The sequence below is a fragment of the Ascaphus truei genome, chromosome 1 (assembly GCF_040206685.1).
Source record: "Ascaphus truei isolate aAscTru1 chromosome 1, aAscTru1.hap1, whole genome shotgun sequence".
Lineage (NCBI taxonomy): Eukaryota > Metazoa > Chordata > Amphibia > Anura > Ascaphidae > Ascaphus > Ascaphus truei.
The window spans coordinates 444718604-444734709 of record NC_134483.1 but is presented as its reverse complement, the minus strand read 5'-3'; the positions used below and the strand labels follow the sequence as shown (position 1 = coordinate 444734709).

The following is a 16106-nucleotide window of genomic DNA, read 5'->3' as shown; positions in this document are numbered from 1 at the left end:
GTTCCCAACTGAAGAGGTTATCTGGAATAAGAAATGATTGGTGCACAGTGATGCCTACCACAGGTGGTTCCTAACACCTTTAAATATTCCAGCTCCGATGGCAATCTCCCTTTGGTGGGGGTTCTCTCTGATAACAGTTGCTCCGTATTCCCAAAATATTACTGATGAGACATGGTGAGCTGCACTGTTAAGGCAGGAGGCAGACGGTTGGATAGCTTGATGATTCTTGCAGAAGTCAGTTTGACAGACACCAGCATGTGTAATGCTGGGCAGTTATCTGATCCTTTCCATTTTGTAAACCTTTGCTAGACTACAGCATGAAGTGAACTCACTATTTCTTCTGCCTTGCTGCCTTTAGAGGTCAGCCGCAAAATCTATTCCAAGGAGCATTTCGGAGTACTCCTAAATTATACACTGACTGCACAAAATTCAATTACCTTTGCTGTTACAATTGCTATGGTTTGTAATGGGGGGGCAGAGGGGGTGTGTATATTTATGTCAGTCTAAAAAGTAGGCAGAGCATTAAGTAGTTTGAATGTCTTCACTTAAAATGTTCATAAAATACTTTCATTTTGTGTGTAGCAACAATTATTGCTAATCCAACCGAGTGTTTCACATACTGGGTGTGTTGATGTATATTACCGCAATGTATATTGTGTGTTGATGTATGTGATTTGAAGGCTATGGACTTGCAACACCCTTAGTATGTCGATATAGCTGCACGCATACGGTTTGGTTCAGAGAAAAGGCTTGGAGTGAAAAAAAAGTTGTTAGCATGTTATGCATTTGACAGTGAGCTTCGTAACAACTGTGTGACAGGGACTTGTCAGTAACGTCATTAATGAAGTCAGCCGGTTTTTGTAATGAGCTGTCACAAATTGCAATTGTTTTTCCAAAAATAAGTTGTATTTTTCTTGCCATACTGTTATGTTGATGTAATGGTACAATATCTGCATAGCTTTCTTTAAAGAAATTGTACATTTACTAATTAAGAATCAAAGCTATTATTACCCTTTGGGAGTAAATGGCAACATCCGAACACTCAAATATAAAATGCATGCAGAATTATCTAATGATACGGCCTAATAAAGCAAAGTATTGATCTCTGTATACTGCATAATGTTGTTGCTTTTTAAAATCTGGTGTCACAGTCCTGGACAAGCACTTTTTATTGAGAAGGATAAAAAGTCGTTTTCAAGCTTTAGAACGCTTTTTAAAAGATAATGTATTTCCCCTATCTGTGTGAATTGCTTGTGTGGCTGATATTTATCTAATCAGCTGCTAGAATGTGTCACAAAAACTCTCCGGACAGAATAGCAGGGATCGCTGGGAATGTTATTTTAGGGCGAGAGAATATAAATAACTGGTTCCGAAGGTAAAAAAAATGCAAAACATACTGTTGCATAATGTTTTATTGTTTAGTAGCAGTTGCATAAAAAATGATGTAATGCCGAGGAAAACTAACAACGTTTTATATATTTCACTGACAGAAACTTTGGTGAGATCAAACTTTGAGCTCCTACTTTAGCTTGGTTTTATAGTTCAAAATAAACCCAAAACAAACTCTCTAATGCAGACATTAAAATAAAATGTTCTCACATATGTACATTTCTCACTGAAAGGCCCTGATGCATTAAATTACGAGAACAGCAGCGCAAAATAGTCCGAAAATGGAAGGCAGAGGGGCAGATACTAACAGTTCCGTTTAATCAGGGCTACTAACGTGACGTTACCTAAATACTGTAGGTAACGTCTGTCAGCTTCCCTGAGTATCCTCAAGGCTAAATATAAATAAAACCAATGGCCGTTAGGCCGCTCATTTGCATATGGCTAATATATATGACAGTCCCCAGCACTAACTGATTTAATGCTGGCTCACGATAGGATGCCAGGTATCTATTGCAATTTCATGCAATATATACCGTGCAGCTGCCTTCCCAATAGAAATATGTCTATTAACCTCTTGGAACCGATAGTGGCCATGAAGGCGGGCTTTATACATACCTTCATGGCCACTAAGGCAACCACGGGGTTGACACAAATACCCTAGCTACACTACTACCAATTGTATGTCAGAGTGGTACAACCGCTATTGCATACAAGAGGTTAACAACCCCCAGAGGCCTTAATTTCCACCTCGATGCACCTACCCCAATAACCCACCCCTCATACCCCCACCCACTATACTAAATAAGTCAAATGTGGCTAATAGGGCTTTTGCCCATTGAAAAGCATTACAAAAATAAGGTAATGAATGGGTTAATCCCCTCCTGTGCCGTCCCCCTCCGAAGGCCTAACCACCACGGGTCACCTAATCCATCACACACCTGTCTGCCTCCAGCATAACTGCCCGACCTCCACAGTAACAAGAAAAGCATTAAATATAATAATTTTACAAAATATACATGATATTAAATATTAACATAATTAAACTCAAGCGTTTACATTGATTGATTGATTGATTGATCCTCAATAGGGGCCTGGATAGACACATAGGGGCCTGGATTGCCACAATGTTATGTCAATGTCAATGTTGACCCTAAATAAATAAATGTCTTACTTTCTCCAGTCAGGTTGAAGGCCGTCCTCCTAATCCTCCGGGGCCCCCGCAGATTAATCCAATAAAGCAGGGGAGCGCAAACTTTTGAAGCTGCGCCCCACAGTCTTCCCTTCCCCGGCTCTCGTGCCCCCCACCCAACTTGTATTTGCATTAAATGATGCTGCAGAGTCATCTCACGTCACATGACCCGCAGCGTCATTTGACGCGTGTTACGTCACATGGCCCGCGGCGTTGCCATGGCGACGCGCCACACAGCCGGCTGAATCCCGGTAAGGGGAGTGTTGCATTTAATTAAATGACTGGGGGAAGAGCGCGGGGCCTCTGCAACCGCCCGCACCCCCAGAAAAATCTCCCGCCCCCTTGGGGTTGCGCCCCCCAGTTTGCGCACCGCTGCAATAAAGGACAGATGCCCAACCATTAAAAAAAACCACACACAATCCAAGCCAGTGACACAAAAAAAAAAAAAAAAATCCAAAACCATTCAAATTAATCCAAAGCACAATTGCAAAGTAAAAGAAACAAAACGCAAAAACATTCAAAATGAATCCAAGCCGATGGCCCAAAAAAAGGTCAATCCAAAGACCTATGGCACAAAATAAACAGTCAAAAATAAATCCAGGCCCAATGGCCTCTTTCAATCTGGTGCCATCCCTAGTTAACGTCGTTGGATCCTCAACTTGACCCGGTGCCCTGGGTCCTCCTTTGATCCATGAGCAGTCTCCGGGGGGTATTTCTTTTTTTCTTCTTCTTTTCTTTAAAGCAGCACTCCTGGGGGTTCTGTATGGGATGTTTTAAAAAGAAATAGGTTTGAAGAAGGGGGTCTGTGGAGCTGAACCACATTCATTTCACCTTCGGGGACTCCCTGCTTCCCGAGATACTTTCCTCTGTAGGGGGTGCCAATATCTCTCTGTTGCTTAAATGTCCCGGGTCATGTCAGCCAATAGGAAGCCACAAGGGATGATATGAAAATCCCGGAGGAAGCCAACTTTTGGATAACGGCGAAACACGTAGGGTTTTTTGCCACTTGGAGGACACCGTACCAGCCAGCCCATTTGGGACACCGTAGGTGCGCGCACAGATGCGGAGGGACCGACTTCGGCAAAGACATTGCCGACGTGTGCTGAGCAGGACATCTGAGGCAAGACGCGGCGGTTCCAGTGCTATTCAAGAGTGGCTGCAGTGTGCCCTAATGACACTCATTGCGCAAAACAGACTGGGAAAATGTGAGTGCATTTTATAATTTCCCTGCTCTGTTTAATGCATATTAAACTTTATTAGGCTATGTTCTCCTTATCTGTTTTCATTTGAGGAGAACTACAGTATGCAGCCATTGCAGTGCATTTTTGGTTTAACAACCAACACAAACCAGCCGTGAATGCTTTTTTTCACCTATATAGCATTGCACAGGATTTCACTTTTTAAACTTATTTGCGCCCTCATTTTTTTCAAGTATCCCAGGAAGCAGGGGTCCCCAGAGCTGAAATCAAACCGGTTCAGCTACGGAGACCCCATGCTTCAAAACTATTAAAACAAAGACAAAATAAATGTCCCCAGGAGTCCTACTATAAATATGTAATTTTATTTTTTCAGCCGCGGGATGTGACCTCTTCCTGTCTTTTGAGATGTCCCAAGTCTTGTATAGGGCTTTGGACATCACAGAAGGCCAGTCACGTGGTACACAGCCAATCAGATTGCTTGATGTACCATGTGAGTCCCTCACTTTTGCTTGAAAACTTATTCTCAGGCAAAAGTGAGGGACCACATTGTACATCAACCAATAGGATTGGTTGTATACCATGTGACTGGCCTTTTGTGATGTCCAAAGCCCTATACAAGACTTAGGACATCTCAAAAAGCTGGAAGAGGCCACATCCGGTGGCTGACGAATAAAAGAAAGAAGATGACAGCTGAAAAGAAGAAATACTCACAGTAGACTACTCTTCTATAAACAGAGGATGTAGGGCTTCGGGTCAAGTTGAGGATCCAACAAGGTTGACAAAGGATGGCACCGGATTGAAAAGAGGCCACCCTACTTGGATTTATTTTTTACTTCATTTATTTTTTTATAATTTTACATTAAGTGCTAACAATATGTGTTTGTATTGAGTGTGTGTGCTCCGAAACCAGTGCAAATTGTGTAATTGTAACACTGCGTGACTCTGCGTCAATGTATCAAGGTACTTTGCCACACTCTGGTTCACTCAGGCTATGAGCATTATGTGGAGTGACTAATGGAGGGGTTAGGAGAGGAGAGAGTCAGGGCAATATTATAATGAGAGGCATCAAACGTTACAACTGTAACTGGTGCAAAAAAAATCCCCAGAAAGGCCCAGTGCAACATACAAAGTGACACAACATATAGTACAACTGGTATGTAACTGGTGCAGTTTTCCTCTGTCTTTGCCCCAAATAAATCCACCAGGTTTGGGTGACGTTAGCCTTTAATTCAAAGAGTTCTGCATCAAATGTAATTAAACAAGATTAGAACGATTCACACATGTCTCTGCTGCCACATTTACACTGATATAAATATGTGCTCTGCGTTTTTTCCATTTTTCATATATATCCCAATGGGCTGTCTGTAGAATATGACACCCTCTGCTGCACACCACAAGTTCGGTTAGGTTATATTTTATTGTCTTTGATATAAGAAGAGTGGGCAGTTGCAAATACGGCAAATGTGCGTAATTTCACCTGTCACAACCAAACTCGCACCTTGGTGGATACCACAGGGGTACTTCATTTGCTCACTTGTATAGATAATCTGCATGCTGCAGGGAATGACACCCAGAACACAATAAAAACCCCTCCTAAAATGCAGTGATCTTACATATAAAACACTTTTACTGCAAATCACACATATTATCTCATGATAAATAGCTCTTTCTTTAAATAACGCTTTGTATTAATTACACTGCATTTTAGGAACCTTCTTGTAACGTACATTTGCTTATTTTACTATGACAATCATAGACAGCATTTCCATTTACATATTACAGGGTGTCAAAATACTGTAAATATACATTTCCGAAATATTCTGGGCAAACAGAAAACATCGACACTAAAAAATATTCGATGCTGTTCTTCATTTCATTCTCGCTAAAATGTATAGAATGGGAAGGAAATGACAGATGTAAACTATTGCTATGGAATTGAAAGCATGGCCATTTTTGAGTCTGATAAGAACCTAGCAAATGCCATTAAATGTATCTGGAGACTCACATTATAAAAGACATGAGCATACAAAGTTTTCTTTAAAGATTGCACCACGAGAAATCTGTATTTTAAAACAAAGTAGCAGAGACTGACTGGGTTAATTCCTAAATAAAAGTCTTAAAAAGGATTCCACATTAAATGCCCCCCTTCTTTTCAGCAAAGGTGGGAAGCAGTGGAGCTGAACCGCGTTAATGTCATCTCTGGGGACCCCCTGCCTCCTGAAATACATATAGGAGAAGATGCCGCCATTACATCATGGAGGTTTAAATCCGCCATGTCTCGGAGCAGGAAATTTAAACCTCCATTTTGTTTTCCCCGTAGAGGGGAGGTCCCGGAGCTGAAATTAACGCACTCTGGGGAACCCGTGCTTCCTATGTTTTTATTTTGTTTTTTTAAAGGGGAGTTGGGGGGGGGGGGGAAGGAGAGAGATTTTTTTTTTTTAGGTAGGGGGAACTGATCCTTTAAATCAGCAATCTGGCTAAATGCCATGTTAATATTTAATTGTTTCTACTCTTCTTGCTCTTTCCAACACTGTTTCTTTTTCAATCTGATGCTTTGTTTAGGAGATATAAGGGTTTGAAATATTAAGCGTATGGGAGTTTAAAATGAAGTCCTCCACAGAGCCCAGTGCAGTCTGAAGGTTACCATGGTAACCTCAGAATCTTTTTTTTTTTTTTTTTTTTTTTTTAACAAGCAGGATGTACCCAGGGGACAAGATACTAAGATTATATGAGTCAAACTCGCATACTGTATGTAGGCTTTTTGGGGAATTGCTTCTTTAAGAATATTAAATTACATTGTTTTCAATTTATTTAAAAAAAAAAAAAAAAGAGTATGCTACACCCAATAACAGTAATTATGCCCGAAAACCCGTAGTCGGTAATTTTAGTTCTCATAAATAAGCAATGTACAGTAATGATCAGTGTAAGTAATGTAAAGAGGTTTTTTAAATTAAAACAAAAAGTAAGATGAAAAAGGAAAAAAAATTTTTTAACACTTCCTCACCAAGAGACATACAGACATGAGGGAGACTTGTGAAGAAAGTGCTCAAAATGAGAACTCTTCAATCGACTTAGGATGGTGTCGGGGATCTTTGCTCAGGAAAGAGAATATAATATATCCATCTATTCAAGGGGTGCTCAGCTCCAGTCCTCAAGGGCCACCAACAGGCCAGGTTTTCAGGATATCCCTGCTGCAGCCTTCGACTGAGCTACTGATTGAGCCACCTGTGCTGAAGCAGGGATATCCTGGAAATCTGACCTGTTGGTGGCCCTTGAGGACTAAAGTTGGCCAGCCCGTGAAATATTCTTTTACGGGAGAGTTGAATAGTATACCAGATGGCCAGTAATACATTGCTTTCAGCGCATTGCAGACCTCCTGATATCAATATCTATCATCACTTTTTACTACCCATTTCTCTTCACAGAATGTGAACGGGGGGGTCCTGCAGAGCTGAACTGTGCTACTTTCAGCTCCGGAGATCCTCCTGGGTTTTTGCCCGTGAAGTTACCGGGTTTAAATATCTCAGCCAAATATTGGGCCAATAGAAAGTCACAATGTCATCGTTTGCAGCTTCCTATTGGACGACCATTCATATCCCCTTTAAAAAACAGGAAGTAATACAGGTAACTTTGCCCGTTAGTATATTGGACACTGGAGGGTCCTATGTAGGGGTGGAGAGTTGCTGCTTTAAACTGACAATAGATATCTTAATTAGCCAGAAGAACTGATGAGAAATGGACACTCTTTGCTTTCTTTGCTGCTCTAAAATCAAATAACTGGCCTTTTGTAGTCTGGCAGACTGAATTGAATGATAAGTTATCCCTTAGAGTTTGTGCATATCTATGCCAAAGTATTGGTTACTGCAAAGTATTAATTGCAATGTCCTGTTTGATTCTTCCTTTAGGGCTTAGGCGCAGTGAGAGCCTATCAGAGAAGCAAGTGAAAGAAGCCAAATCTAAATGTAAAAGCATTGCCCTGCTGCTGACAGCCGCACCCAACCCAAGATCCAAGGGGGTGTTGATGTTTAAGAAGCGTCGCCAAAGAGCCAATAAATACACCTTAATTAGCTACGGCACAGGTGAGCTACAGCAACGAGGGGACGGGGACGACGACGAAAACGAGGACGAGGCCGATAAAGAGAACACTTTTGAGGTCACTTTTTTCGGAACAAGTGAATCAGATCTAGATGAAGATTTCTTCTCAGACCCTGACAACGAAGCCCAAATTGTGACTTTTGATTGGGACACTGGTCTTTTAGAGGTTGAAAAGAAACTCAAAAGCGGTGAGGAGATGGAGGAGCTGTCAGAGACCAAAGGTAAAGGGGCCCTCATGTTTGCCAGAAGGAAACAAAGAATGGATCAGATATCAGCAGAACAAGAAGTCCTAAGAAGGCATAGCACAGAGGAGACGGTCGCTATGACAGAGAACATAAAGAATGCAGTTTCCTATCAGGCACAACAAAGGGAAACCATTAAAACCCAGAGTTGTGTGAGTAAAAGTTATATAGAGGTCAGCAACAGCCAAGGAAGAGTTCAAAATGGTATCGCTGGAGCACATGAAGCAAGCTCTTCATTTCAATCTTCTGAGATCCAAAAGTCATCTGCTTTAAACAGAACAGCGAAACCTTTTGGTGGGGTACAAAATCGGGCACCGCTACCTTTTTCATCCAGTAGAAATGTAACAAGTCCTTTGTCAGATGTACCTGCACCACCTCCTTACTCCACAGTTACTCCCCCTCCTGAACCAATGTATCATGTGTCCTCAGCAGTAGCTGGGAAACTTCAGTCAGCTGTATGGTCACCATCAGGGCAAATGGAGCAGATAGCTTCTAGAGATGAAAGAATTGCAGTTCCTGCAAACAGAACAGGAATACTACAGGATGCTAAGAGAAGAAGCACAGCAAAACCCATGTTCACCTTTAAAGAACAACCAAAGGTAAGCCCTAATCCAGAACTTCTGTCTCTTGTTCAGGTCAGAGAGGGCAAAAGGGGTACAGGAGCTGGCAATGAATCAGGACCTGAAGAAGACTACCTCAGTTTGGGAGCAGAGGCATGCAATTTCATGCAAGTTCAAATGGGCAAACAAAAAACACCTCCACCTGTTGCCCCGAAACCTTCTGTCAAATCTTCTCCTACTGCTATGACACCCATTTCACCAGTGTGGTCACCTCCAGCTGTTGCTCCTGCCATACCTCATGTCTTCCAGAGCCCAAACATTTCTCAAAGTACAGGTCCTGCACACGCCAGTGTTGCACAACCGGCTTTCCACTCTTACAAACCTCCAGACTCTCTTAATTTAACTAGTCCATTCAGAGGCTCTTCCACAGCAGCTGCAGGAGCAAACCAGATGCGTACACCTAAAACACCCCCTACAACTCCATTAGGTAGCACAATTGTTGCTGGAGGTATGGGGCCAGCTTATGAAATGCCAGCTTTAAAAGGGAAAGGTGCAGAGCTATTTGCCAGGAGGCAATCTCGAATGGAAAAGTTTGTGGTAGACTCCTCCACCGTGCAAGCCAATGCAGCTCGACCAATGTCTCCAACCCCATCTTTACCACCGTCATGGAAATATTCATCCAATGTACGAGCCCCTCCTCCTTTGGCATACAATCCCACCCAGTCCCCACTGTACCCTCTAGCTGCTAACAAATCTAAATCCAAGCCTGGATCTTCAATTGCAAAGAATAGCAAGAAAAAGCCTACTAAAGCGCTTAGCTCTCTAGAGGTCATGAAACATCAACCCTATCAGCTCAACTCTTCCTTATTCACTTTTCAACCTCCATCTGACGGCAAATCAGATACAGAAGCCTTCAAGCAGAATGCTAAATTGGACTCTTTGCCACCTGCAAAACAAGCTCAGTTCGTAAAACCAATCAACGCTGCTTCTAATACTAACTTCCAGCCAGCATCTGCATACTCTCAACCATCTTACAACACACAGCCTTCGTTCCAGTCAAGTGTCTTCATCCCAACTAATGAGTCCTACTCCCCTGTGGGATATTCCATGTATCCTAGACAAGAGTCCCCGATATCATCATTGATTCCTGCTCCGAGGCCGAAGTTTTCTGCAAAGAAAGTTGGTGTTACAGCTCAGGTGTGGAAACCAGAAGTTGGGGAAGAGTAGCTTTGAATCTGGAACATTGTTTCCACATTTAAAGGAATAAATTGTTTGCAGTGGTGATCTGACGTACCAAATATGCCAAGCCCTTGACTTACTTAATACCATAACATTGTATCATCCTTTAATCTGGGTCCAAATCATTTACCATTATTGAAAAAAATGATCTGTACCTAGGTATTCCAATACACAAATCTTTCACAGTATTTATGCTTTACACACCGGATGTCCCTAATGGATGCATACAGTTGTATTAAGTAAGCAGGCGTGTAGGTTTTATGCTTTAACAAGTAAAAGCCAGTGAACAAGTGCTCACTGTATTTAGAGCTATTATGCAATAACCTTTATATCTTTTCTGCACCAGTTTCCCAATATTTAGTATGAAACTGGCACAAAATGTATTTTAATTTATGTCTCCTAATATCATTGGCTGAGGTTCTGATCAGTCACAATATCAATTGCCCTCTGGCCAGAGAAGGCATGTTGAAGAGTACGTTAATTTGATACCCAGGAAAAATGGAGACCGCAGAATACGTAAGTGGATCAATTGGCTTCCAAAGAGTTCCGGTCAAAGAATTCATTTTGGTTGATGTGAGTTTGTCATATTTGATTTATTACCCATTGACTCAGTACAGTCAAGTTACTATAAGAGACCTAAAATGATATATCATAGAAAGGATCCTTAAATAATTCACAATGCGACGCAATCAGTTTTTCCGAGCCCTCCTGCACTACAGATGTTACAGACCACTGTGTAGTCCCAACACAAAGAAGGTCTCTCCTGCACTTTTGGCAATATTTTGTACAGAGAGCACCCCGCTTTTCTTTAAATAAACCACACACGGAATAATCCAAAAGCTTTTCTACACTCAGCTATAAACACAATGAGAAAAAGAGGATTACATAACTGTTTAAGAGCATGGTTCAATATTGACCGGCAGCTGACACTGAATATGGGTGAATATTGAATCAGGCCATAAATGTTTGAAGACATGTTTCCACCAGGCTACATTAACAGTGCAATTTGAGTTAATGGGCAGGTGTATGGTGACAAGTGGAATCAAAAATATGCTAACGCTGGATCATTTTCACCCATACTAGCTTACGGTGAAGTAAATATTTGTATTCATTAATTTATTTATTTTTTGTTCTTGGAATTGAAAATTCCTTCTCCTTATAGTTATTGTTATTTTTAGAATGGCTAGACTAGAATGTGGAGCTAGATATTCTATTTAAGATGACACATCGACCTATATTCACTAAACAGTCTTCTGCCTTGTGGGGCATGAACGTGTCTTATGGCAGAAAACTGCTTCCTAAATATAGCCCGTGATGACAAAGGCCTGCCAAGTTTTACTCACTGGGAAACAGTTTCACTCTTCTTTTTAGCAGCCGTTTCCCATATGGGTCCCTAGTGAATATGCTGTGAATCCGGCTTTCCGTTACTTGGGAAGATTTCACACCTACAGCATTCAAATGAATGGAGCAGAAATATTCCCTAGCATATTGAATAGGAGCAATTTTCTCGCTTTTCTTATCTAATTCAGTATACTGTCAAGCGGCTTCCCTGTGTCAGAGAAGATTGTATTTCCATTCATTTAAACGGTCTGGAACTCTTACACGTCAGTATATAGATTAGGGACCTCAGAAGTCAGAATTCTCAGTTACAATGTGTTTTTTTCCCCAGAGACACATATTGCCCATTTTAAGTCCTGAGCCATATATTTGTTGGTCCCAGGAATGTGTAGCTGCTTGAATTGTGGACTTTCATACCATATTACTTTCCTCTCAAACTGTCCCTCATTTAATCTGTATCTTATTCTATATTTTCTGTTTATTTATTATTTGCCAGCGAAACCGTACCACTGCCACCCTGATCACTCTTGTCACATGGATGTTACCATTAGCCTTTGGTAGTTTGGAACTGAACCACAAAACCAAAGAAGCAAATTAGCTTTGAATAAACTTTATCAACCTTTATAGCGCATTGGCAACCTCCATTTTCATGCTTGGCCTTTTGTTCACTAGGAAGATAAAACACATATTTACTAAGCCATAGGACACCTTACGGTGCTGACATACACCTTATGGATCATTCACTTAAGGTGTCTTCCGGGTATAGCACTACTATGGAAATATGAATCATTACGTGTATCACGTAAGATATACCATTTTTCTTAAGCTGTACCTCTTTTCACTAATGATATTATATAAGAAAAGATTTATCTTGGTTGAATAGGGTGACAACTAATGATTTAAGCAGCATTGCCATTTCAATAGCTACTTAAATAACCAGTAGCACTCCCTTCTCAGCCACATGAGAATGAAGTCAAGTATTCAGCATTACAGTGGGCCATGCAAAGTCTGTCACATCAGCCACTGGTTTTTACCGGATGAAGCTGATGGATATCAAAAGTCACAGGTTTGCAGATAGAGCGCAGGTGAAGTAAATGACCTCAACACAACTTCCAATAGCAGTGAGCACTTTCTTGTTGCAACTGGTGTGGAAATACAGCTTTGATTTCAACCCGTGCTAAATAACAGTGGTCGGTATGCTGCATTTTACATAGAATAGTTTTCTTGTGAGGCAGCAAGACACAAAATAAGTTATGGTGCGAAAAATGTGTCAAAGACTCTCCACCGTATAGTGTGCAGCAAATGCAAATACCACTTGTGAGCATGTTCACATGTCCTTGACCTTTTTGCAATTATCTCCTAGCATACAATGCTTCCACTGCAGCTAGGGATTCGGGGTAATGACATGCAAATGAGCAGAGAGTCACTTTTTGCAGGCTAAGTTGCTGCTGTAACGAACTACTTTTAAACAACTGAAAAGCGGGTACCACAACACTCATCGGGCAAAAGCAGCAAGGAGAAAAGCTACCGGCAGGCTGCTCGAATGCAAGCTGATTATTACGGCTGTCTTGCCGGGTGAAGGTCTGTGGGTAATTTGCCAATGTTTTAAATGTTCCCATTTGGCACAAGGAAATACCCAGCAAAAGTCTTACGGAAGAAAATCCCCCCCTTAGATTTTTCTTTGATAAAGTGGTCTCCTCCTTGGTAAAAAATAAGCAGACATGCAAAACTTCTCAACATAAACTTCATGATGGCCAGTGCATTGACTTTTCACATATCCAGCGCCATGTTTATGCAGGATAGCTGAAAGGCTCCCTTTAAATAAACCATGACAGTGACGCTTTCATCTTCATTCAGTAAGACAGCCTCAAAGAATAATGAATAGAGCCAAATATGGCAAGCAAATGAAAGGCCTTACAGTATTGCCACGATGGCCGCTCACACAATAGGATATATATGGCAGTAACACTACTCAGTGGGTTTGACCTGGAAGAAAAAAACTATTTGATGTATAAATTACACAATTTATTTAAGTAAACTTTTCTATGTTGATATGTAAGCAACTTTTTTTTTTAAGAGTAATTATTTCTAAAAGGCCACAAACCAAAGTTGAACATTTGTGCATAAATCAGCAATAACATAAACTTGACTTCTCTGGCTGGTAACATCCTTGTTTAAGAGTCGGGGACCCAGGTATGTGAAATCTCTTCCTGCACATTTCGTGTTGATTTTCTGTACTTTTCACTCCCACCATTAAAAACAACCGATTCCTGCCTTCTTTTTCTGTCTCCTATTTCTTTGCATGGATGTCCAGCTATATCAGGTGTGCAATAATATCATGTATTTCAGGGGAAACCATCCCACTGAAATTGAACATGCTGCACTCTGCAGTGATACTAAATATCTATATACAGCTCAACCCCCTTATAACGCTGTGCTTGGGGTCCAAAGAATCACATCGCGCTATAAGCGGATCGCGTTAGAAATAAAGTACAATTGTATGCAATGTACAATAAAGTATTTAAGATACCAATAATCATGTTGTAAAGTATTCATAGATAGAAAAATTGGGAGCCACACTTGCATCGCGATATAAGCGGATTCGCGTTGTAACGGATCGCGTTATAACAGGGTTGAGCTGTATTACTATTATCATCATTTATTTGTAAAGCGCCAACATATTATTTAGTTATAAAATATTTTACCAGGAAGTAATACATTGAGAGTTACCTCTCGTTTTCAAGTATGTCCTGGGCACAGAGTTAAGACAAATAATACCGCAGGCCATGGAGTTTCTGTCATCGGTAAAGTTACTGAGGGTTGGGAATGGGATTGAGCAGATGTAGCGTTCGGCAAAGTCATAATGTTTAAAGAGTGCTATCCTTTAGGAGGAAGATTTATGGGGTTATTTGTAAAGCAGGCGACGCAAAGCATTATTCGCACAATGTGACACATGCAAGTGGATTGAGTTGTTTATCTATAAGTTGGCCATTGTTTGTGCCACGAGTTTGGATGTGGAAATACAAATAAGGTGAACTTCACTTTTTGCTCCACTTATGTAATAGCAAAGGGAGTAATGCACAGTTAACAAAGGAGCCCCAGTTGAGGCTAATGCATCATTAACTGCGCAGTACTCAACTTTCACCATATTAAATAGTGACCGTAGGGGGTCCTTTATCAAAGTCTTTAAGCTGCCAAACAAAGGTACAACTGGGATGTTTTATCCTTAACATATCTGATGCCATTTCACTTACCCTCGTTTTGCAGCTAGGAGGCCTTGATAAATGAACCACTGGCAGCAAAAGAAGGAAGAAAGCACATTTAAAGAAAGGAAAAAAAGTAACAGGGGCTAAAGTAAATATCCCCTTCAACATTTGTCACCATAGTTTAGTACTGCAGCATGTTCATTTTCAATGAAGGGGTATGAGTGCGAACCTCTACTTTACCTGGGATCTTTCCATTCCTTTCACATGTCTCTTCCACTCATCTGCTGCTCACTGCATATCCTGTATCTCTCAGGGGGTTTCCCACAATGTTGCCCAATCTCTCCCAAAATGAAAACAATAGATACGATTAAACGTATCCCAGTTGCTATCAATCACTGGTTTAAAGATGCAGTTCCTCCTAGTAAGTGTAAACTGAAGAGAAAAGAATCCCTAATGCGAGCACTCTACTAATTAAATAATAATATAATATTTTATTGTAATTGATTGACGAAGGAGAGGAAACTAGAATTGTAATATTGAAACCTAATACGGCGCTTGATGTCGAACTGGAACCTGACCTGGTCCCATAATACTCAGAAGAAATCTCTATATCACAGAGATGCTTCAAATTGTCACAATGTTCGTGATACTGTACTGTGTTTCAGCTACGTGTAGGCCGTATATTATATATACACACTAATTATATAGAACCCTATACTCAAAGTGTACGTAGATCAGGTAGCCTAACTGGTTAAAGAAGTTCCCACGGGAACGAAACGCGCGTCGGGTAGTGATGATGCAGATACAGTGACATCACTGACGCGACCGAACTGCTAGACTCCTTCGTCAATCAATTATATTGAAATATTATATTATTATTTAATTAGAGGAGGTAGAGAGCTCGCAATAGGGATTATTTTCTCTTTTATTTTCTCTTCTCTTTACACAATAGGGATTATTTTCTCTTCTCTTTACACACATTCCCTTGAGCACCCCTCTAGTACGTAATTCATTACTTTGCATGCTGAGCGGAGGCCTCCCTCTGTGTTAAAAGTTCCTCCTAGTAAATGAAAAAGGTATTTTAATTTTTATTTTAAAAGGCCCAACATCTGCAGACAAGTGTCCACATGGCAACTCTGTTTATTCTCATTTTCTCCACTCCACCAGGTAGCACAGAGCTGTATTTCATGCAGAGTACAAAGGTGCTTATCAGAAAATATGTCTTATCTTCTTCTCATAAAAAGTTATTTGAGGTCTACTCAATGTCACTGAGCGGCTTATTCTATATCTGCCACAGCGGCCGATTTACTTCAATGAGGAATTGCGCCTGAAAACAGCCCATTTGGCTGCATCAGAGGATACAGACTAAGCCTGTAAGTGAGAGGAGCTTAGTATCCAGAGGCTACAAAGGTTTGGGCTCAGATTTTAGGGATAAAATACACTGTTTAAAAAAGTGGTGAGCAGGGAATAAACTAGAGAAGTGAAAACAGACATCACATTGCACAGTATTGTGAATAAATCAGGTGGAACTGCCCTTGACTGCTGGATTTACAAGGTTCAAGCGTCACAACTGCAGGAAACTCAGAGTCCTCTTCACTTGCATTATAGCAGCAATACACTAAAAACACGACATTTTCACCATTATTTGC

The 16106-nt window shown here is 40.9% G+C and overlaps 1 protein-coding gene across 4 annotated transcripts in view; it reads left to right on the top strand.

The window, feature by feature from the left end:
• Positions 1–16106, top strand: part of SYNPO2 (synaptopodin 2) — a 232479-nt gene that overhangs the window by 165164 nt on the left and 51209 nt on the right. For 3 of the 4 annotated variants that reach the window (XM_075616291.1, XM_075616281.1, XM_075616302.1), the window contains exon 4: positions 7683–9871. In XM_075616291.1, the coding sequence (XP_075472406.1) occupies positions 7683–9871 (2189 nt within the window). Of the gene's footprint in view, positions 1–337; positions 460–7682; positions 9872–16106 lie in introns of those variants that run through there. The other variant, XM_075616311.1, reaches the window with a different exon arrangement.